Raw genomic sequence first — 24,112 nt, forward strand, 5'->3', positions numbered from 1 at the left:
CCTAAAACTTCTGGTTCTATGGACAGCCATCAAGGAAGAGAAAGGCGTGGCTAGAGGGAGCAGTCAGGGCAGGAGAAGGAAGAGATCTCCCAAGATAGGCATGGTGTCAAGGTCTCAAATGTCTGGGGATAGAGGGAGGAAGGGCCCGCTGCCTGGGGTGGGCACAGCAGCTGCATATGTGATGAAAACATGTCCTCAGACCTCCCCAGGACCTCCTTCCTGCCTCCCAGCCCAGTGGACAGGGAAGGCAGGGCCATAGGAGCAGGACAAGCTTCAGGCACCCCTGGCAGGGCTTCAGCCTTCCAGGGTCTTCACAATTCCCATCCCAGGAAGGCAGTGGGTAGGGCCAGGCCCAGGAGCACATTCCCTGAGAACAGGACAGAAGACCGAGTGCCAGAGGATTACTCAGGAAGGGAATTGTCAACTCCCAGGCAGATGTTCGTGTTGGATGAGGGTCGGGATATATCCACTCACCACCCTCCTGCTTCTCCCCACCCTTACTGCTCCCAGGACACGGACACCATGTCAGTGGCAGTCCTCACTTGCTGAGGATGGAGGAAGAATGGGGAGAGGGGATATGGGGCTTTGGGAGCAAGGGGGAAGGAGAGGGTAGAATGGAATAAGGCAGGCACGTTGTTGACTATGTGCCTGCACGTTAATGGAGGTTCCCTTGCTTGGTTCCACAACTGCCTTTCAAAGTGGATATTGTCATGCCAATCTTCCTGATAAAGAAACAGGCTCAGGGGTTGTGGCTTGCTCAGGATTACATTGCCAGTCTGACTCTGACACTCATGCTCTTTCTGCTTCCCAGAAAGGAAGGAGAAACAAGAAAGGAGATGGAGGAGGCAAAGGGTTAGATCTTAGAAGATCCAACAAGAAAAAAGGAGTGGAGAGTGACAATAAAGTCACAATGCTGGTTTATAACAAACTCCAGCAGCCAAGTGAGCACTGTCCCCATCAAACTGGTTCCCTGGGAATTTTATGCATTCATCCTCACAATGCTACCAGGGCTCAAAGCTCTTCTGGAAACAAGTAGAACACTGCCTCAGGGCTGGTTTATAATTCACACGAATGAAACCATCTCTGCCAGTGAGGTCAATCACTATTCCTGACCCCAAACAGGCCCATTCTTTCAGCATCCACATATAAGTTGGGTTACCAAACTGGCTGGGCAGTTTTATAATTACAGCTCCCAACATTGATGGGTTGGGGTACGCAGTGGGGCAGAGGTCCATGTGGTTCCACGCAGAGAAGTGGGTGTGAGCAGAGGAGCCCATGTGGTTCCATGTATGAGAGGTGGGTGTGAGCAGAGGAGCCCATGTGGTTCCATGCAGAGAGGTGGCTATGACTAGAGGGGTCCATGTGGTTCCACGCAGAGAGGTGGGTGTGAGCAGAGGGGTCCATGTGGTTCCACGCAGAGAGGTGGGTGTGAGCAGAGGGGTCCATGTGGTTCCATGTATGAGAGGTGGGTGTGAGCAGAGAAGCCCATGTGGTTCCATGTATGAGAGGTGGGTGTGAGCAGAGGAGCCCATGTGGCTTCATGTATGAGAGGTGGGTGTGAGCAGAGGAGCCTATGTGGTTCCATGTATGAGAGGTGGTTGTGAGCAGAGGGGTCCATGTGGTTCCATGTATGAGAGGTGGGTGTGAGCAGAGGAGCCCATGTGGTTCCATGTATGAGAGGTGGGTGTGAGCAGAGGAGCCTATGTGGTTCCATGTATGAGAGGTGGGTGTGAGCAGAGGAGCCCATGTGGTTCCATGTATGAGAGGTGGGTGTGAGCAGAGGAGCCCATGTGGTTCCATGTATGAGAGGTGGGTGTGAGCAGAGGGGTCCATGTGGTTCCACACAGAGAGGTGGGTGTGAGCAGAGGGGTCCATGTGGTTCCATGTGTGAGAGGTGGCTATGAGTAGAGAGGTCCATGTGGCTCCATGTACGAGTAGGTGCAGAGGAGGGTGGAAGATCTGGGTGGGTATCTGCTTCCTTCCCCAAATAAGTCCATCTAGGGCTAGGCTGAAAGTGACTCACTTATGCAGAGGCCACCAAACCATGGAGCACAGGCCTGCCTGGGAGACAGAAGCCAGGGCACCACCCTTGGGCCTTTCTACCTTTGCATCACATGAGGAGCACCCAACTGCTTCTCAAAGGTTCTCAAGCAACGTACAGACAGAGAGACAAAGGCAGGGAAGAAGGAGAGATCTGAGAAGCTTTGAGCTTTCATATCAAAATCTGATCTCACTGCCCCTGGAGAAGGAGAAGAACACACATCAAAGAACACTTTGCTGCTAACAATTTTTTTAAGCAATCAAAGGCATAAGTCCCAGATAAGCAGCCAGGGCATCGACTGCCTGTAAAGATGTAAAGCCTGGGCAGTCTGAAGCTCCCCACACCCATCAACAGGGCACAGGGAGATAAATGGCCCAGGGGTTGAACAACCGAGGTCCAGTGTCCTGGAACCAGGAGTGTCTGAGGCAGAACACCCAGGTCCCTGAGAGATAGTCTTGTGAGTGCAAATAATGCTTGAGCAAAGAAAGAGGGGCAGGAGAAAAGGGACTTTGGGGTGAGACTCCTGAGTCCCCTTTGCACAAGAATAAGCCAGGGCCTTGTCAGAACCCTCTAAAAGTTGCCTTGTTTTCCCATGTCCACGAACCATGGTCACTCATCCCACCTAGACAGATGCGTGGGGTGGAAGGATTCTCCTCAACTTTCAGAAAATCTAGAATATCTAGTCCTGGCACCTGTTCCTGTTTCTCAGATCCCCCAAAGGCAAGAGAGTTCTCCTGAATGTCAGACCTCCATCCTTCCAGGAGCAGCTAAAACTCACCTCTCCAACTCTACCCCCAGATCTCTAACCAGCCACGGTGTAACAAACAGACCTAAAGAAAACTGCTGTCTGGCTGCAGCAGCAGCAGACTGGGAGCCAAGGGGCCAGAATTCTAAGGGGTGATTTTGGACAGGCGTCAGTTTACTCCACTGTGCAATGGCAGAGGGCAAGTATGGGTGATCCCTAAAGTCCTGTTTGGATCTCGATCCTCAAGGATACAACTCAGAGAAGATGCTCTACCAGGCACTGTTTGGATCCCAGAGCCTCTGAACTCGGCGGTCCTGTTTCTCCTCTCCTGCTTGGTCCTGCCCGGGTGGCTTCAGGCTCCAAATTTGTATGAGGCTATTTCTGAAGCAGCCACGGAGCCCCTGAGGCTAGGACAGAAAAGGGGACTTAGAGGAAGTCTGTAAATACACGCCAGGCTGCAGAGGTTCCCAGGGCCATGCAGGGCAATCGAAAGGCTGATTTATTTACATCAGTGAAATGCTGAAACTCAATCCCCGGAGCAAGCTGACCTGGCAGACAGCGGCAGGCAGCTCCTCACCCAGAGCAGAATTAGCTAGTCCACAGCCTCTCTGGCCTTTCCACTGGGGCCGGCAGAGGGAGGGGACAGGGAGAAGGCTGGGGCTGATCAGCTCAGCCACTGTGGCTCCAGATCCCTTGGGCTGGCCTCTCCCTTCCCCATCACTGGCCTGCACATGTCTCCAGGACACAGGCATAGCACTGGGCAGAGCTGGACAGGCAGGCTTCCCACATTAACTCAGTTCCTATTCCCTAGGTTCTCAAACCCCGACTGCATAGGCCAGCAGGGCAGGGCTCCTCAGGACTCCTACCCTTGCAAGAAGTGATGAGAAATGTTATGCTGAGAAATGGTGGGTGTCAGAATCCAAGCTCTATCCCTACCTGGCTGTGTAAACATCAGTAAGTTACTTAACCTCTCTGTGCTTGTTTCTTCATCTGTGAAATAGGAGAACTCAGGTCACAGGAGAGTCAGGAGGAGTACAAGAAATTATGGGTACCTAACAGTATCTCACATATGGGAGGGTGTATATTAAAGGAAGTGAGGGGGTAGATTCTCCTCCTCATCCCTAACCAAATCACTGGGTGGGAGCATCAATTAATACAATCCTTATGAAGGCCAGTCTGGCCCTGTCTATAAAAATTATTTCTTCACATATTCTTCTACCCAGCAATTCCACTTCCAGAAACATGTCCTATAGATAGACTTACCCAAATGAAAATGGTATATGTGCAGCACTACTCACTGCAGCATTCTTTTGGAAACAGCAAAAGATTGGAAACAACTTAAATGTTTCTATGATTTAAAGGCAGTTTTTAAAAACCTAGAACATAGCACACACATACAGTGGAATAGTATGCAGCTGAACAAAATGAGAAGACTCTTTACCTGCTATTATGGAAAGATCTTTACAATGTATCATTCAATAAAGAGGCTGAGGCCAAAGCCAAATCCTTACTATGGCTACAAGGCCCCAGGTGATCTACTCCCCGTTACCTTATTTCCCAACACAACCTCCATTCAGTCACGCTGTCCTCTTCCTGGCCTCCCAAACATCTCAGGCGGGCCCCTGCCTCAGGGCCTTTGCACCTGCTGTTACCTCTGCTTGGAATACTCTTCTCCAGATATTTGTCTGGCCAGCTCCTGCACTTCTTTCAAGTCTTGGCTCAAGTGTTTCCTCCTCAGAGGGCCTGGACTGACCAACTCCCCTTTTTAAAAATGTTAGCTAATTCAATGCCCACATTCCCAATCACCCTTACTCTGCTCCATTTTTCCCAGAGTATTTCTCAAGTTCTAACAGGCTCTGTCAGTTACTTATTATGGTTGTTTTTAAATGTGTTATTGTCTGTCTCCACTAGAATGGAACCACCACATGGCAGGGATCTTTGTTTCATTCATTGTTCCGTCCCCAGCATCTGGAACAGTAAGTGGCCGGCACAGAGTAAGCACTCAGTAAAGACCTGTTGGATGAAGAAGCGAATATGACTGAGAACAGCTTATGTACCAAAGAACATAGATGATGTGGGTTTTTTCCTTCTCTTCATCTTCTTCGATTGCATGGACTCAAGGTTAGGCCTATCTTCATGTCATTCCCACCCTCCTGCATGCTGATGTGTTTTCTCAAAGGGAGGAGGCCATAACCTGCAGTCTGATGGTCACTGATGACCAGTGCCAGGGAAGTAGGACCCCTGAGCAGAGGGAGTGGGTCACACCTGGGGATGGAGCCCGGTATTTAGATGATGTTGGGCAAAAGCTTCACAGACACCTAGTTCTGTATAATGGGAAGAACACTGGACTTGCAGCCAGAGGCCTCAGTTCAAAGTCCAGCTCAAGAACTGGGATGGTTGAAGGTGAACTCAGGGAAGCATTTTATAAAGTGCTACCCATGGTCAGGTAGCGGTATTAGCAAAAGTTAATGCTTAGTCATGACTTCCTGTATAATAGTTGCTGAGCTAGGCGCCCAAAGATTATTTCTGTTAATTCTCAATGCTGTAAGACAGGTACTAGCCTTCTCCCCACTTTACAGGTGAGAACACTGAGGCCCAGAAAGGCTCAATGATTTGCCCAAGGTCAACAAAAGGCAAGAGGCAGAGCTAGGGCTCAAGCCCAGACAGCCTGAGTCCCAAGACCATGCTTGCAATCACTACAGGACCTCCCAAGGATCTTCCCACCTAAAGACTATCACCTCCCAATGACGTAGGTTCCACCTCTTCCCAGCCCACTCTAAGACACTGTCCTTAATTTTAAAGGAGGCAGCCTATTACTGAAGCTATGTGAGCTCAGTGGCTTTGGTAGGATTTTAGAAGGTCTTGTGCCTGGGAGAGGGACATAGAGAAGAAAGAAGGAGATTTACAGGGGATGAATCATCCATGAGCAGCTGAGGAAGTAGAGGGAGGGTTATCAAAGGAAAAAGGACTGATCATTTGCCAGACCCCAGATCCCTTGAAACCTTTTCCCATAAACGGCCTCAGAACTGTCCATCAGACAGAAAGCAGGGACTCGGAGAGTGGACCACGAGGGAGGGGCTCTGCTGCAGGAAGATGGGGTGCCAGGTAGCAGGCAGGGGAGGCAGTGGGTAGATGCAGGCAGGCTCCAGGGAGGATGCCGCCTCTCCAAGGCTGATGGAGAGACTGGCCCCAAAGCCAGGCCAGGACAATGAGTGAAGAAGCTCAACTTTGCCAAAGCAAATCAACCTCTGAAAAGGCAGGGAGGAGCGCCCAAGGTCTGAATAGATCCAGCAAGGAATCATCTGGAATAATCCAGGAAGAGGACCTTCACCACAGAGGGCTAGATGCTGCTGTGAGCTGAATGGGGAGGCTGGAGGACTGGAGGCTGAAGGCAAGAAAGCCCACTGTGGGAGCCACACACCCACCAGAGCCAGGGGTGGCATTAACCCACCCCCACCTGCGTGGGACTCTGAGTGGCCTGGTGGAGTCTCCCCAGGCAGCCACATGGGGAGGAAGTGAGGAAAGGCAGCCCTCAGCCAGCCAAGTTCACCAGGGCAAGAAATGCAGGCTCTGTGGACACATCTACTGCGGGTTTGGTGTTCTTTATTTTATAAAGGTTGCTTTGAAAAACTGAAAACGAAACAAAGGAGAAAAGAGGCCCCTGCACCCCTTCAATAGCAGACGGGGGAATGGAGCCCCAGGACTCTGATGAGAGCTTCCGGGACAGCTCAGCTCAGCTCAGCTCCTGGGAGCAGCAGGGGCCCCAGGGAACACCAGCCCCTCCCTCGGCCCCACACTGCAACTGTTCTCGCCTCCCTGGCCTCCTGCAAGGGTGTCCTGGCCCTCAGCTCACCTCCACCACCTCCAGCATCCTGCTAAGATCCCACCACCCCACCGCAGTGACCAGAGCAATTGTGTGAGGAAGCCAGTCAGATTTGATTGTTTCTCTTTCCTTTTACTTTCCAGACGTTGAGCAACGTTTTTATGCCACTTCTTAATCTGAAAAACAATTCTGCCTTCAGTGCCGTCTATCCTCCCAGGGGCCCTTCAAATGCAGACCCTCTGCAAAGCCAGCTTCTCTGATCACAATCATCCCCAGAAGACAGGGGACTTGCCCGAGCCCCTTACCCACAGGCTGTGGGTCAGAGTGGACACAGCACCGGGCTGACACCCCCACCCCATCTCCAGACAACCCCAGGGCACAGCTTTCTGTATCCCCAGGACTTGCACAGTGGCCACCACCTAGCAGAGGATCAGTTAAGTATCTGGAGAAGAAAGGAAGGAAAGGAAGAAGAGAGGGAGGAAATGATGGGTGCAAAGCGGCTTTAGGTGGGTAAGAAAAAGTATTTGATAGAAGCTTAAATTTCTTTTATTGGATATAATTCGAGTCAGTATCTTGGGGTCCTGACAGGTCCGGATGACTTGCACTTGTCTACAGGTCTGGCAGGAGAGGAAACAGGGAGGGAGATTGAGGGGAAAGAGTTCACACTCCCCCGACCCCTGCCTCGATCTGGATATTTGAGCACAAGGGAGCAGACTGTGCCCAGAGCTCCGGCTAGCTCTGAGCGTGGCTCCGGCCTTCCAGCCTGCACCCGATGGCAGAGATTACAGAGCACCAAAGGCACATTCACTCGGGAGGGTATTGGTTTACTGTGTGTTCCATGGGCAGAGGCTGCTGCCCAAGCATGCCAGCTGCCTCGCAGAGCAGGGCCAGCTAAGGGTCCAAGGGCATTGAGACAAACCCAGCGCTGCTCGACAGGGAACAGGGCAAGCAGGTGGCTGGCAGATACCGGGTCAGTGGTGTCATATTTTTACCTGCAAGGTCAGGCTTGCCTTGTATTTGAATTCTCAAGACTCTGATTGTGCCAGTGAGTCAGGAGAGGACTCTCCTCTTGGAGGAGGCAAAAGAACCAAGAATCCTCCTCAAGGAGCTGTCTCATCCAGGCCTCTGTCTTGGCCTCTATGCAGACCAGCACACACTAAGATCCACACCTCTTGTCCCTCAACATCTCTACCCAAGGGGGCCAAGAGGACAAGAGGACCAATCTCCCTGCCACAGCTGATTCACCCTCTCACAGTTGGGAAGTTCTACCAGGGGGCTAACCCAAACCTCTCCTGCTAGTATCTCAGCCCTTTGTCCTGTATGATGTGATAGATCAAGGACAGAAGCTTTCAGTAGCATCTTTGAATTCCTCCCTCCCCTGCTACTGCCCCCACCACCTTGAAGTCACAGGCCAGAAGGGGCTATCCCCTCTGGAGGCCAGGTGACCATTTCCCAACAAAAATCAGTTCAGGGCCAAATCCCAGGCTCTCAGCACCCACATATAGAAACTCACCCCTGAAGTCCTCTGCTCAGATACAAGGGGCACATGTATCACTCTCCAGAAACCTTGGACTATTTCCCTGAGTTATCTGGGACCACCTGCAATCCTGTACTCCCCTCTCTTGCTGGTTTCTCCCACGTCTTACTCAAAAGTTCAGATGGCAAGAATGTCAGACCCTGAGAAAATACATCAAGGGCAAACTGTGTGGTGCACATGAGTTCCCTCCCGCAACCCCACCCAGAGGGAGCACTGGGACTCTGCTCCCCACTGCTGAAGTGTCTCACTCTTGAACCTGGAGGACACCTTCTCACCGTTCTCCCATCTGGCCTGGGCCCCAGGAGATGAAGGGAGACAGGGCTACATAGGCCCGGGACTGGCTGGAAGATAGAACTCATGGGCTTTTTTGCTGTTCTGCCATCCAGGGATCTGAAACTCGGCCTCCCTCTCTGTGTAATGGGGCAGCCTTTCCAGGCTAATCCAGGCACCTCTTCTAAAGCTGGAAAGAGATCAGGCCACATAGCCTAAAGCATTTTGGGCTACAGATGAAGATCATAAAATGACAGGTAGCAATACAGATCCCTGACTGGTTGCAGACCCACCATGTTGGAATCCTGCCTTCACCATTTATCCAGAAGACTTCCTTGGACAAGGTCCTTAACATCACTGTTACTTGCCTCAGTTTCCTCATCTATCAAATGGGAACACTATTTGTGACCAGATGTTAATGTGAAAGTACTTGGGTCTCAGTTGTAAAAGAGGCCTGAGGACAATGAATGACACATTTCAAAACTAAGGCAGGAGACAACCATGCAGGCCTTGCAGAAGAGATGACTAACATCAAGAAGTGAAAAGACCACTCACAGAATGGCAGAACATATCTGCAAATTATATACCTGATAAGGGACTTGTTGCCAGAATATAAAACGAATGCTTACAACTCAATAATGAAAAGACAAAACAAAAATTTAAAAAGTAAACAGAGGATGTGGATGGGCATTTTTCTAAAGAAGACCATAATGGCCAATTAACACGTGAAAAGATGTTCAACATCATTAATTCTTAGGAAAATGCAAATCGAAACCACAATGCGATACCCTTTCACACCCACTAAGATGGCTAGAATCCCAAAGACAGAAAGTAAGTGTTGGTGAGATTGAGGAGAAAGTCTCACACATTGCTGGTAGGAACACTAAATGGTGTAGCCACTTTGGGAAACAGTCTGGCCGTTCCTCAAATGATGACACACGTGATCCAGCAATTCTGCTCCTGGCTATCTACCCAAGAGCAATGACAACCTAACTCCACACAAAAACTTGCACATACAAGTTGACAGCAGCATTCTTCATGCAAGCCAAAAAGTTGAAACAATGCAAATGTTCATCAATTGATGGTGATGTATGGATAAACAAAATATGGTATGGTCTACAACAGAATATTGTTCAGCAACAAAAATGAATAAAGTAGTGATACATATTACAACATGAATGCACCTTGAAAGCACTGGGTCAAGTAAAAGAGACAAGACACAAAAGACCACATATTGTATCACTCCATTCACGTAAAATGTCCAGAATAGACAAATCTACAGAGACACAAAGCAGATTAGGGTTGTGAGTTGGGGGCAGAAATGGGAGTGGCTGCTGCTGGTTATAAGGTTCCTTTGGGTGGGGGTGATAAAACTGTTCTAAAATGAGATTATGGTGATGGTTGTACAAGCCTAAATATACTAAAACCCATTGAATTGTATACTTTAAACAGGTGAAGTTGTGGTATTAAATTATATCTACACAGCTATTAAGTTTTTGAAGAGAGTGATGGCTGAAAACAGTTTTGTGGTTCCAAACTATACCGCCATACACACCACGCACAAACATATGTATCAAAGGTGTAAAAAGATCAGGAAGTGGAAGACTGTAAGAGGAACTGTGGAGAGCATGGTGTTTGGCAGCAAGTCCCACCTTGCTATGGGCGTCTCCCTCATCTCAGTGAGTCTGCTCAGAGGCTCAGCAGGTACCCTGAGGGTGCATGGAGGATGTGAAAGACAGGGGCCTAACTGTCTTTCACATGCGGGGGCGCACTGGCCACCTCAATCCAGGTCTTTGCGGGGGCCAGGAATACTGACGGTTTACTTTGGACCAAGGTGAGAGCGAGCCAGCTCCTGGGTTACCTGAAATGTTGTCCATGAGGGCCACCTGCAGGGGTGAGAGATTTCAGCAGGATGAGGCTGGAGGGAGCGAGGGATGACTGGGCTGAGGAAGGGGGTCCTGAGCATCTGAACAGAACCATGTTCGCCACCCAAAGGGAACAGGGAATGAAAGACTTTTGGGCAGTTGGACGGGGTCTCCCAAATACCTACAGAAGTGCCTCAGGAGAGAAGCCAGAGGGCATTCAATGCCTCCAGAATCTTCCACTGGCAAAGAACCCAAGAGATATCATTTGTGTCTCTGTCTCCACACAGAGCATGCCTGTGCAACCTCACCAGGCAAGGAAGAATGTTCTGGAATGTTCCCCCTTTCTTCTCTTCCTAACCCTAAATACGTATGTCAGGAAAACAGAAAGAAAACTTACTGAGCCTCCCCACCACCATCACCACCCCCGCCCCCCAACCAACACACACACACACACACACACACACACAGCTAGCAGCCAGATAGGAGCTGACAAGGGGGAGAAGCAAGTTCACCAGCACCGGGCATATTTATTTGTTACCAACTGAAGGAACTTGTATTACCTGAGAGTGGCTAGAAAAGGGATGGAACTTGCCCTAATGTCATCAGGGGGAAGGGGAAACAGGGTAGACTTAAAGGGCAGAAGTATACAAAACAAGTAGCATTTTAATCACATCCTACAAGTTCCGCTTGTTCAGCCCAATAAGTACAAAACAGCACCCACCTATAGGTGTTTGGGGAGGATTAACCAAGAGAACATACAGTCAGTGGTGCCTGGCACCCAGAAAGTACACAGTGTTCTCATCTCATGGTCATCGTCAGCATCAGCGTCCTCAACACTGTTAGGGTTTTGGAGCTGGAAGCCCTTTTTGAAATCCATTATCCTTAATTCGCTGATAATGAAACTGAGAACCAGAGAAGGGAAGTAATTTTTCCAAGGTCACATAGCAAGCTGATGTCAGAGGCATGTCTCCTGACTCCCAAGAGTGGGGCTCCCAGAACAGAGCCAGCTATAGGTGGTTCCCAGAGAGCAGAGGGACATGGTGAATGTGGGCTTTTCCTAAAGAGGAGAGGGCTAAAATCACATCTGTATCTTCTCTCCTCCAGCACTTCAATAATAATAAAAACAGACACAAATCACTGCCAGCATGGCATGCACCACTCTGCTTTTCACATTTTATGTATATTACCTCATTGTATATCAGACAATGCTATAGCGAAAGTACTGTTATTGAACCCATTTTACAATTAAGACATTTGGATCTCAGAAAGGCAAAGTTACTTGGCCAAGAAACACACCTATAAACAATAGAGCATAGAACCAGATCTTCTGATTCTGGGTCCCCCGGCCTTAATCCCTAGAATAGAGATTGGTCTGTTCAACCTAATTTCCAGCTTCTCATCTTCTATGCACAACTTCCTTGCTCCCTTTGAAGCTAGGCATGGGTGTGTGGCTTGTTTTGGCCAATGAAACATGAGCAGAAGGAAAGCATGTGAGTTTTAGGCAGGAGCAGTGTGCAAGTCATGGTGTCCTCTTCCCACAGCCGCAGCAGCGAAGGAAGCACCTGCAAGATGAAGCCACCCTCAGCCTAGAGTATCTGTGATGAACAGAGACCTTGCTGACCCCCCGTGAACACATAGAATGAGCAAGAAATACACTTTTGTTGGGTGAGGCCACTGAGAAGGTGGGACCATTTGTCACTGTGGCATAATTGAGCCTCTCCTGACTGATAAAACCACTAAGCCATGCTCCTTCCTGCTCTGAGCCCATGGGTTGGGCTCAGAAGGAAGCCTGGCAGGACCCTCTTAGGTCTTCACACGTCATGAAAAGACACAATGCTTGAGCTCAAAGAAATGGAAAGAAATACTATCTACTCCAGCCCTCACATTTCATAAGAAGTAAAAAGGACCTATGGAAAAGTAGTTACCAGAGACACCCAGAACCCAAATCTTCTGCCTCCCAGGCCAGTGTCTACCCATGCCTGTCTATCTCTCCATGTCTCTCATCTATTTATTTCTTTCTCCTTCTTGGTCTCTGCCTGTTTGCTGTATCTCTTTCCCTCCCTCTTTCCTCTTTCAAAAAAAAAAAAAAAAAAGTATCCCAGAGTCCTTGGATAAGCCCAGCTCATAAGAAGTCATCACAGAACAGGGATTCCTGGCTCCAGGCAGAGGCTCCTCCCCAACCCAGACAAAAGCACTTGGGGAGTGGACTGGCACCCTGCAGAACTGGAAGATCTCCTCTGAGGGCTGAGAAGCTTGGGCACAAAACCAAGGCCCCCTGTCACCAGCTCCCGGTTCTGGTGGGATTATCCATGGAAACAAAGGAAGTACTGATGGTTGCCAACCAGGAGAAACCCAGAAGTGGGGTGGACACCAGCCCCTCGCCCTTGTCAGCCAGGCTGGGAGGCTTGTCATTCCCCTGCGTCACCCTGTCCTTTGTCCCTGAGAAATCTACTTTCTGAGAGCACCCCTCACTTGCCCAACCCCTGTTCCTATCCTCTGTTGAGTCAAGAGAAACTCTAAACAACCCATGTCCAAGGAAGTCACGGAAAGGTGGGGATGGATGAGAAGGCAGGGAGGAACCCAGGCCTGGTCAGCCCGCAGGCTTCTCAGAGGCAGAGGGCAGCCCACATCCCTTGGTTCAGGGCTTGCTTCTGAGAAGGCTTGCCCTGGAACACTATGGAGGAATTTGGAGCCTGCTCTATACAGCAGAGGCAAAAACACAGCGCCACCCCTACCCATGGGGACCTGGAATCTGGGCACGGGGCGTCAGATCTCAGGCCAAGTTGCTAATGGGGCTTCTGGAGCCTGCAAAACTGGTGTTAGCCAGAGTACTGAGCTGGCAGGCTCCAGACCTAACTGGAGAGGGGCAGAGGCTCCTGCAAGGAGGGGACCAGACCTCTCCCCATCACCCATCCTTGACCTCCCCTTCCTCCCCACTCAGGATCAAAGGCCTGGGGCATCCAAATACATGTGACCCAGAAAACTCCTTCTGAGGTGTGAAGAGCTGCACTGTTGCCCCACTCAGATTCCTGTGTTGCAATCCTAACCCCCAGCAGCTCAGAATGCCACTGTATTTGGAGATACAGCCTTTAAAGAGGCAATTAAGGTGAAAAGAGATCATTAGTGTGAGCCCTACTCCAATACATCTGGTGTCTTTATAGGAAGAGATGAGGATAAGGATACAAGCCGAGGGAAGACGATGTGAAGATACAGGAAGAAGACAGCATCTTCAAGCCAGGGAGAGAGGTCTCAGGAGAAACCAACCCTGCTGAAACCTGGATCTCAGACCTGTAGCCTCCAGAACTACGAGAAAACTCATTTCTGTTGCACAAGCCCCCCGGGTCTGTGGTGCTTTGCTGTGCTGCCTGAGCAGACTAATAATACTTCAGGCATAAGAAGCAGCAGAAGGCACTGCTCTGGAAATAAAGGGTGCCCAAGATGGCAGACACCCCACTCCTGGCCACTGTCCCACAACAGACAACTTTGTCCAGTTGGAGGGTCCTTATTAATGAGCTTCCATTTGATTCTTCACCCTCATCACGCCCCCCTGCTCCTGGCCCAGGAGCAGGTGAGCCCAAAGTCTCCACCACAGCCTCAGCTTGCTACACAGAGACACAGCTGGACCCGTCCCACCATGAAACGGGCTTCCCTGTGTGGTAGTGAGTCCCTGTCATCATTAGGGCTTGCGAAGTGAGACAATGATCCTGAAGGAGCCACCTGAATGGATTAGGGGTGTGGGTTCCGGGGTGCTGGTAAGCTGAGCTCCAAGGGAGGTAGAAAGGGATTTGGATTCCAATATCAACTCCACCTCTTGTCTCATGACTCTGGACAAGATTGCTAACCTCGGCCTACTTCCAGGGTCTTCATCCAGGAAATGGGGTTGGCACAGGCTGAGCTGAGCTAATGCCAAGGAGGGTCCATACATGGGGGTTTCCTGCCCCATTGGCAAGCCCCCTCCCTCTTGGGTTTTATGACTAGCCTGGCCACCTGAGCCTGAGAAATCAGCCTTCAGAGAACAGAAATTCAACAGAATTCGGGAGAAGGCTATAAGTGTCACAGTACTGCTAGATGTAAACTTGAACTTGGAGTTGGTCTGGGGGACTGCAGGCAGTGAGGAAAGGGTTAAACGCAGAGCAGTTTCTGAGATGATGGTTAAGTTAGGGGCAGCAGGAGGGCCTCCTAGGGGACCAGGAGCTCTGAGCCCGGTGCTGGCCATGCCTCACTGCCAGGAGAGGGCAAGGTGGGGACACAGGTCACACTAGAGGATGCAGGCCAGAGATGACATCTGCTGCTGACTGCCTGGCTGGGTGCTCCCTGCCCCCGCCATCTGAGTCTCCTGGTGGGCTCCAGAGGGAATGGTCTGGCCCCTACTATCACCCTCCCGCAGTGGGCCTGAAATAGAAGAGGTAGGCAGGGGGCCACTTTCAGAAATGGCCCCAGGTCACCTTGGACACTCTTCCCTCTACCTATTTCAAGAGGCCAGCCACTCATCAGAAGCATTCCTGAGTGAGCGGCGCACACTCTTCTCTGTGGGTGGGGCAGGGGCTCAGCTGTTGCCTGCACTGAAGTCTTGCTGAACACCTGCCTCAGGGCGAGCCCAACGGCCTCCGGGGTGCCACGCTCCAGTGCACCCCTCTCGCCTAACCCTCCCTCTTTCTCACAGTCAGGATTGGGTGAACTTCTCTGTCCGTGGGTGAGAGGTAGCAGCCAGAGAGGTACTAGGCTCAGTGGGACCCAGGTACTGCCACAAAACCAGATGCCCAGAGCTGGCCCCTAGGGACGTCAGCCAACCCAGGATAGCATGGTGGGCAGTGCGGTGGCTTGAAACCCAGATCTGCTCTTGAGTGGCTTGGCAAGTGGGGCAGGTTACTTAACCCCTCTGTGCTTCAGTTTCCCCATTCAAACATAATAAGAGTCACAGAATGGCTGGGAGCATCAAATGAAACGGCAACTACCAAGTTCTTGGTGCCATGGCTGCTGCATGATAAATCCAGGCCTTTTCCCTTAGCCATGTCTTGCAGGCACCTGACACGCTGGCCACAGTTGACACAAATGTGTCAGGGACCCCCGAGGACACACGGCCTGCAGCCCCTCCTCAGGTCATGCTGCCCACAAGGGGCTCAAAATGATTTGTTGACTGAATCCCCATTTCACAGCAGGGCAAACCGAGGCCCCAAGGGGCGGTATCTTGTCAAAGGATTTGAAGCCAGGTAGTTTGGTTGCAGAGGCTGCATTCTTAACCACATGCTAAACTGCCTCTCATGAAGGCTGCTACAGGCAGGTAGAGGGGACAGAGGGCTGGTGAGGGAAGGTCCTGGCTGCCTCTTCTGCCCCCTAGCCCTTCCTTTTTTCCCTTCTAATCCATTCCCTCAGACAGAGGGATGGAACCAGCGGGATCTTTTGGCCAGCTAAAGGTCAGCTCGTCCTGCAAGGACAGAGGGGCCCTGTCTGGAGGCTGAGAAGCTGGCCCTCTGCCGAGAGGGGGAGCCGCTCTCGGCTCTGCTGTCCCTGGGCTGCCTCCCACTCTGACCGTCTGCTTTTCTTCCTTCCCCCACAGCCAACTACATCCTAAGCCCCGTCTTTCCCACATCTCCTCCTCGCCCTTAATTATTTTACCTTTTATTTGCCTGGCACTTTATAGTTTACTAAATGTTTCTACATTTATCATCGCATTGACTGTGCACCAAGGAGAGATGCAGAGACAGTAAAAATTCTTTCCAATTGCCAAGTGTTCTTGTTAAAAATGCAAACATCCCCAGCACAACGACCAATTAGGCTGGCAGCCACTGAGACCTCAGAACAAATTTGCTCCAGCCTCTGCTTTCTGCTTGGCCGCTCAGCGCCAGGGGATGGAGGAGTGCTTTTCGGGAGCAGCCTGGGGGGTCGGAGGGGCCTGGTGGGGTGTCTTGGCCAATCCAAGGGTGCTGGGCCCCTGGGGGAGGAAAAGCACCCCAGGAAGGGGTTGGGAACTGAGGCAGGTGTGAGGACAGGCCATCCACTTTTCGACATTGCACAGAAAAAATGTGCTCTCAGCAAGTCCCCAGATTCTAGCCCAACCACCCTCCCTCATCCCACCTCTCTCTGAAACTTTGTGCACATTCTTGTGCCCCCAAGGTCAGAGGAGAAATCTTTATTCAAGAAAAGGCCCAAAGATTTTCAGAGAGGAGTCATCAAATCCAAAACCTTGGGGAGGGAGACGGAAGACAGCGCTGTGTAGAGGAAAGAGGGCAGGGGGAGGCCCCCAGGCCTGCCTGTCTCTAATTCAACTCTGCCATGGGCCCCAGGGGCCCCAGGATGGCACAGCCCCACCCAGGACTGGCTTCAGCTGGGAGGAGAAGCCGGACGCTGGGTGCTGGCATCCTTGAAAGGGCCATCCTGAGTCATGGGGGCAAATCAGGAGGTTCTGCCTCTGGGAGAGGTCTCAGTCACCCCAACGGAACACAGATCGGGAATGGGCTGGACCATCCCGAAGGTCCTCCCAGCTCCAACATTCTGCGGTCCTACGACCACCTCAAGAAAAAAAGCTCGTGGCCAAACCCCAGACAGGGCATCTCAAGAGTTCCTGGGCTCCGGGCATGCTCACTTTCAGAGCCCGCCCCACGTCTCCTTACACATATGCAGATAAACCACATACATAAATAGAACTCTCAAGAGATGACCTGAGTTGCAGGGGACGATTTGACATAATGTTGGGTTTGTAGCTAAATTAAACATGTATTAATTTCAATGCTGTTGCTTCTTTTCAAATTTCAGAGTGTATCAGTTTGTTCCCAGCTCTCAAACGTTTTTGTTGGCTGTTGATGAAAGCTTGCAGGCCCTAGATCCTGTGTCTCTGTTCCTAGTACCCTGACCCCAGAGAACTCAGGCAGCGAGCCTGAAGAAACCCAGCAGTGGGTTTAATACACACGTGACAAATGTTGTTTCTGCAGCACAACGGGGGGTATCTCAAGCTCCACTCAAGGCCGCGTCCTCCAAGGAGTCTTCCCAGATCACTCCAGCTCTCAAAATCCCTCCCTGCCAATCCCAGAGAACTCACTGTCCATGGAACTTACTTGGCTGCAGCAATACACTTCCACAATAACCCCCTTGTGGCCATTTTGCTGCCTTCCTTGGCTCTGTCCTCATTTTTATTTAATATATTCATATATGTGCCTTATCTTCCCCCAGTGGACTGTGAACTCTCAGAGGCACCTCAGACTTCCCCTCTGCCTCCTCTCGAACCCAGGTCTCTTGACAGCAGGCCAAGAGAAGCAAGGTCATGTGAGCAGAGGCTGTGCAGTTTGGATAGGGGCTGGGAGCCACTGGGTCCCACCTACCCTCCATGCAGTCATCTCGATGCCCACTGAAGTTGTCGTAGGAGTCCCAGCGGATGAGGGGGTCGGAGGTGTTATAGTCCACAGACACGCTCGGCCCGTTCTCCAGGTGCTCCATGCCTAAGTGGGATGGGAAAGGCAGGGGCAGTCAGGGAGACAGTGCAGAGAGGGAAAAGGATCAGCAGCTGGAAAAACAGAGAAAGCCCACAAGCTCCCCAAAAGATGCTCCCTGAGGGACTTCTCGTTTTCTTGAGCATGGCGGGCGGGACCAGTGGTTTAAGCTGGACTGAGAACTGGGAGTCCAGTTTCTTACATTCTTGAAAAGGCTCATGCTGGGTCATAGGGGTAAACCAGGACAGGCACTGAAGAATGAAGACCCCCTGGAAGAAAGCAGGGAGGACCCCTGGCTGGGTGTCTGCCTCTTTGTCTTCTGTGTGCCTGGGGCTTCTGAGGCAGTGCCAAGAGACCAGGAAGTCTGCCCCTGGAGTCAGACCCTGGGGGTGGGGGGCAGGCTGGTTATGAGCTGCATGGGGTCAGGGATAGCAGGGAAATCACAGCCCTGACATTGAAAGGACATAAAGCCTCCAAAGGTCATACCGGGCATGGCCCTGCCCCCTCTTAAAATGCTCTCCACTCCAGACAGAAACCTAGGGAGCACGGCAGAATCTCCTAGCCACCCACAGAAAACCCAGCTTAGCATTAGGACAAATACCTAATGCATGCAGAGCTTAAAAGTAGATGATGGGTTGACAGGTGTAGCAAACCACCACGGCACATAGATGCCTAAGTAACAAACCTGCACATTCAGCACATGTATCCCAGAACTTAAGGTAAAATAAAAATAAATAAATAAATTTTTAAAAACCCAGCTCAAAGACAGCATAGCTGCTAGTCAAGTCTGTCAGGGTGAGTTACCTTCCTGGCTTGGCAGTCCTTTCTTTAGTCTATCCAGAGTCCCTCTGCCCGTAACCTAACTTCATCCCCTTTCATTCCATTCTCAAATAAGATGGTGAACAACTGGTCTCCACTTATAACCAGTCTAGAGGCTTCAAGGTTATTATTAAACTGGCCTTCAGGTTGAATCACCTCAGTTCTCATAAATACGCATCATCTATCCAGCACCTTTGAGTATCCCCTGCCCGCCAGCCACTCCCTCCATCTACCGTGGCCCTCACTCTCTGAATATAACAGGCTGATGACCTAATGTGACCAGAACAGTTTATCCAACCCAGTGCCTCTCTGTCTGCTTTTTTATTTTTATTATCCAGAGATTAAGTCACTAGTTCATGTTTAGCTAGGGGTCCACTCTGAAACCCAGATCCTCTACTGATGGCCTGTGTCTCAAAGATAACTTGGTCATTGTGGAACAGACCGGGGTGGATGGGTGGTGGGGATAGGGTCAGGATAAAAGGAAGGAGTGAGAGAATGAATTCTAACTTGGGTTATACCTTGAATTTTCTCTGGCCCATAAGAAAATACAAACTCCACTTTGCCATACTCTGGAAATCGATCATCTGGAAAAAGAGAAGGAAAAACAAAAATAGGCAAAAAGTCCCAAAAAGGACTCCATAAAAAGTTTTCTTCTAGAAAAAATTAAAATACCATATATGTACATGGTTAATAATATAATAATCAATGTATATTTATACATATATACATGAAATTATATCTATACAATGAAATTAAATCTCCTGCCACTCTAGCCCCTGTCCTACTTGCCTGAGGTAATGAGGTAACTGATTGTATTTCTATTTCTTTTCTACTAGCAATTTACCTCTAAGACTCTAAATAATAGCCATTATTTTTATGCCACTATTTCCAGATACCTATTTTATTTTATTTTATTTTATTTTATCTTATCTTATTTTATTTTATTTTGAGATGGAGTCTCATTCTGTCGCCCAGGTTGGAATGCATATTTATATTTTTGAGACAGAATCTTGCTCTGTCATCCTAGATGGAGTACAGTGGTGCGATCACAGCTCACTGCAGCCTCAATCTCCCAAGCCAAAGTGGTCCTCCTATCTCTGCCTCCAGAGTAACTGGACTACAGGTGCAAGCCACCACGCCCAGCTCATTTTTGTATTTTTTGTAGACAGAGTTTTGCTGTGTTGCTGAGGCTGGTCTCAAACTCCTGGGCTCAAGCAATCCACCAGCCTCAGCATCCCACAGTGCTGGGTCTACAGGTGTGAACCACCATACCCAGCCAGACATGAATTTTAAATAACTTCTGTGGATTGACCACTATGAATATGAATAATTTGGTTCACTTACACTACTACCCCCACTTCCTCTCTTCTTAAATCTGATTATTGTTTTTATTTATTCTATTGATTGTCTTTGAAACTTTAAATAAGATAGTTAAGCCTCTATTTCTTTTTCTCTTTTTAGAGACCAGGTCTCACTCCGTTGCCCAGGCCAAAGTGCGGCAGTGCAATCATAGCTCACTGCAGCCTTGCACTCTTGGGCTCAAGTAATACTCCTGCCTCAGCCCCTGGAATAGCTGTGATGACAGGTGCATGCCACCATGCCCGGCTAGTTTTTTTTATTTTTTGTAGAGACAGAGGTCTCACTATATTTACCAGGCTAGTCTTAAACTCCTGGCCTCAAGCAATGCTCCCGCCTTGGCCTCTCAAAGTGCTGGGATTACAGGCATGAGCCACCGTGCCTGGCCATGCCTCTATTTATTGATCTGTCAATTTTCGATGGCATTTCCTGACTCCTACTATGTAAGAGAAGGAAATCTGTGACCCTCCCTTCTCTCAACTTCTGCCCAACCCCTTATTTATTTTATCAGCTATTCCTTTATTTTTCCTTGTTAAGACTGCTATCATTTACATTCTGTACTATAATTATGATGGCATCTTCTGGCTCCAGTGCAAGGAGAGCTCATTAAAGAAACACCCTTCTACATGAGCCAGGCTACACTAAGGAGATCTGGACCCTCCTCCAAGCCCCAGTTCCAGTCTTTCTCTGCCTGAGCCCAGTCTAGACACAGATCACTGCCCACTGCTTGTAGGAAAATAAGTTACAGCAAGGATGGCATCTGCTCCATGGGACACCTATCATGCCTGTGCATGTCTCCATCACTGCAGGCATCACTTCATAGTATCATGTTTGTGTGTCTCTCACTGAGGAAACTGTGAACTCCCTGAGGGTAGTGCCTGACTTCTTTCTGTTCATATCTATAGGGTCTAGCACATGCCCGACACATATAGACACACAAGTGATGCTTGGTGGGTGGGTGGATGGATGGATGGATGGATGGATGGGCAGATGGATAGATGGACAGATGAATGAATATGTGGATGAATGGATAGATGAATGAAGGGATGGATTAATGGATGGATGAATGGGTGGGTGGGTAGATGGATGGGTGGGTGGATGGATGGATGGACGGACAGACGGATGGAAGGACGGATGTATGGATGGATGGATAGATGGATGGATGTGTGTAAAGATGAATTGGTGGATGGAGAGAGAGATGGGTAAATAAATGTGCATTTATATGTCCCAGGCATGAATGTGATATAGATAAAACTTCCAATGAATAAAAGAAAGAAGCAAAAGCAAACACCAAATCTTTCCGAACCACCTCTTCTTCTCTCAGAAAATGGTTTCCCCTTGCGGCGGCCATACCTCTCCACTATTGCTCTTCTGCCCTACAGGGTAATTATCCCCTGCTGGTCTGTCTGCCAACTCAACAAGATTTTTGAACTCCACCAAGGCAGAGACCATGTCAGGTTTCACTTTGAATCCCCAGCACTTGGTACAGATCCTAACACAAAGCAGATGCCCAATGAATGTTGAAAAGAAATGATTATCAACAGGACACACGTGACAAACTGGGAGGACAAGATGAAGGAGAGACAGGGAAAGTAATAGAAGGCTGCAAGATATAAAACAGCCCAAGGTCTGGGAGGAATTTACCTCCACTTCTACTAACAACTGGAATTCCCAGACCATCCCGATCTCAACTCTCTCTCAAGTCTCTCTCAACTCTCTCCCATCGTCACCCTGAGACTAGACAGACCACGTGGCCCAGAAAAGATGGTCCCCATACCCATCATATCCTCTCAAACTGAGCTCCTCTCCCTGCTACAGGGGTGCCCACCCCCAGCTCCACTCAAGGAGCGCACCTTTGAAAGCATCATCGAGGTCCTCCTTCCCAAAGACAACCCCCAGGTCATGGATGGCACAGGTGTGGAACTGCACACGGAAGATGACGTCTCGGGCTGGGCTTCGGAACTTCTTGTGGTAGCACTTCAGCTGGGTGGGAAGATGGGCAGAACCAGTCAGGGGTCTGAGGCTGGGAGGTCAGGTCCCAGGGAGCCTCCTTATCAGCTCCACTGACTGAGCCCCCAAGGCTCACCCCAAACCCGATGAGGGAGAGCTCATCAACACCAAACAGGATCTCAGAGTTCTGTGGGGAAACTTCTAGAACAGCAAAGAATTGGAGATCAGCCTTGGCCTCTGGGGACAAAAATGTCCTCCCAAGAAGTTTCTGCATACAAGTCAGAGTGCAAAAAGTAAGACTTGCATACAAGTCAGAGTGCAAAAAGTAAGACTTGCATACAAGTCAGAGTGCAAAAAGTAAGATGGATTTAAATGGCAGCAGGAAGGACTAAAGCTAGAATTCACAGAGTCCTTGTCACCAATAAGAAGCCAGGAGGTAACAGCTCACACTGAGTGGTATTTCCCTGGAGATGCTCCAGAACAACAGCTAAGCCCAGGGTGAGAGACACGGACTGTGTGAGACTGGAAGGTCTTCCAAGAGCCCTGAGAGCCTATGGTTCCAAGCCCGGCAGCCCAGGAGGAGTAGCTGTCTTGTCCCGAGAGGCAGGAAGGGAGTAAGAAAAGAAGAGAGAGAAAATAAACAAAGATGGGGCTTGAGACAGAGGAACAGCACTCACCAAGATGTCTCCCTTCAAGAGCAGTCCCGGCTCGATGGTGATGCAGACGCTAGTCTGGCTGTCTCCTGGGATGTTGCTAAGGGAGAGAGGTGGACAGAAACTGAGAAGGCTGCTGGAGGGGAGATGAGGGAGGGGCATTTTCTCCCTGCTGCCCCTATGCCACAGGGTTAGTGGGAAATCTCTCTGACTCTGTCCTTTCAGTCCTCTTGAGAACACTCTCTCCTCTCCCCACCCTTCTGACCTGGTCCTTAGTCCTGGGCCTTGGGCATCCCTGGCCTCTCATGCCCATGTAATACTTACTAGATGCCAGACGTGTACACAGGTTGCATGGCCTGGTAGATGCGGAGAAATGGCCGACATCCTGTAAAAGTGGGGTGGGTGTTAGCTAAGACAGCAGAAACTGGCAGGCGGGAGGGGCAGAGGAGACAGTGAAGGGAGAAAGAGAGAAAGGAAAGAAGGAACAGGGGAAGTCGAGGTAGGAAGGGGAAGGAGGAAAAGAGGAAAGAGAAAAAGAGGAAGCAGAAAGGGGAAGAAATGCCAACTTTTCACTTGTAAAGCAAACTAAATTTATAAAAACATTGCCCATCCAACATCATTGGCCAGCAGGCGCTGCAAATATTAAACCCATTTTGAAAATGAATAGATTGGGGCTTAGAAAAGTTCAGGAAGCAATGCACTTGAGAGTCCAATGGAAGTCTTATGACCCTGTAGCTCTCGTGTTGTCTGTTACTACCCAAGGTTGCCTCTTAGAGGAGAAGATGGAAGATGAAAGGGAAGAGTTGGTAAGGGGGAGGCTGGAGGGCTCAAGGCAGGTACCTCCTTTAGACTCAAAGTTGGGGATGCCGTGCATGATCACGTGGTGCAGAAACAAGGGCTTGTTGTTCATTTTGATGGAGCCGGAGAGCAGGCCGCTGAAGTAATGCACATACCTGCAGTGGTGGAAGAAGCAGCTTCAGGGAGAGAGGTCTGCGCTGGTGCAGCAATCACTGTTCTGTCTTTTCTAAGAATATTGCCCTAGATCGCTTACCTACTCTACCCTCTCCCCAACCAACATGGTCCCCCTCCCCAACCAGGCCTCCCTCCCAGACATTCCTGCCTGCTACTGGGAGCCCCAGGTAGGAAGAGTGAGCAGGTATACCAGACCTAGAGCTGGGTCGAGCCAAACATCCCACTTGGAGTTCGCCACCGCCCTCTGGTGGTCAACATGAATATCTCTTTCCTGCTTCACTCCCAGCCCAAGAATCTCCTGCTGTACCAAAATTTCCACCCCGCATCCCTGACAGGCAACATTTAGCTGCACAAGGCAGGCCCAACCACCAAACAGCTCTGACACCCTCACACCCCCACACAAAGCTCAAATCAAGCTTGCACTCATACTCACAGCCCCAGCTCTGCCCACAGACCCAGTAGCCACAAGGGACAGTCTAGCAAATAGTGAGCAAGACTTTAATAGATGTAGTTCACTTTCTCTACATCACACTAAAGTGCATGAAGTCCCTCTCTTGGTATCCTTGAGTTTACTTGGTATTCGAGGTAACTAGCTTCTAGTAAGTATTACTAACTCTAGGGTCAACATCCCCCAATATTTTTTTGTTTGTTTGTTTT

General features: G+C 49.9%; 1 protein-coding gene across 19 annotated transcripts in view; it reads right to left on the bottom strand.

Moving 5' to 3' along the window:
* LOC105481198 (tensin 1) overlaps positions 1-24,112 on the bottom strand; it is a 206,471-nt gene that overhangs the window by 65,335 nt on the left and 117,024 nt on the right. For all 19 annotated transcript variants that reach the window (XM_071073351.1, XM_011740571.2, XM_071073350.1 and 16 more), the window contains 6 exons: positions 23,324-23,436; positions 22,808-22,868; positions 22,508-22,583; positions 21,734-21,863; positions 19,043-19,108; positions 17,598-17,714 (listed from right to left, as the gene is read on the bottom strand). In XM_071073351.1, the coding sequence (XP_070929452.1) occupies positions 17,598-17,714; positions 19,043-19,108; positions 21,734-21,863; positions 22,508-22,583; positions 22,808-22,868; positions 23,324-23,436 (563 nt within the window). The remainder of the gene's footprint in view (positions 1-17,597; positions 17,715-19,042; positions 19,109-21,733; positions 21,864-22,507; positions 22,584-22,807; positions 22,869-23,323; positions 23,437-24,112) is intronic.

This window comes from Macaca nemestrina, chromosome 11 (genome assembly GCF_043159975.1).
Source record: "Macaca nemestrina isolate mMacNem1 chromosome 11, mMacNem.hap1, whole genome shotgun sequence".
Classification (NCBI taxonomy): domain Eukaryota; kingdom Metazoa; phylum Chordata; class Mammalia; order Primates; family Cercopithecidae; genus Macaca; species Macaca nemestrina.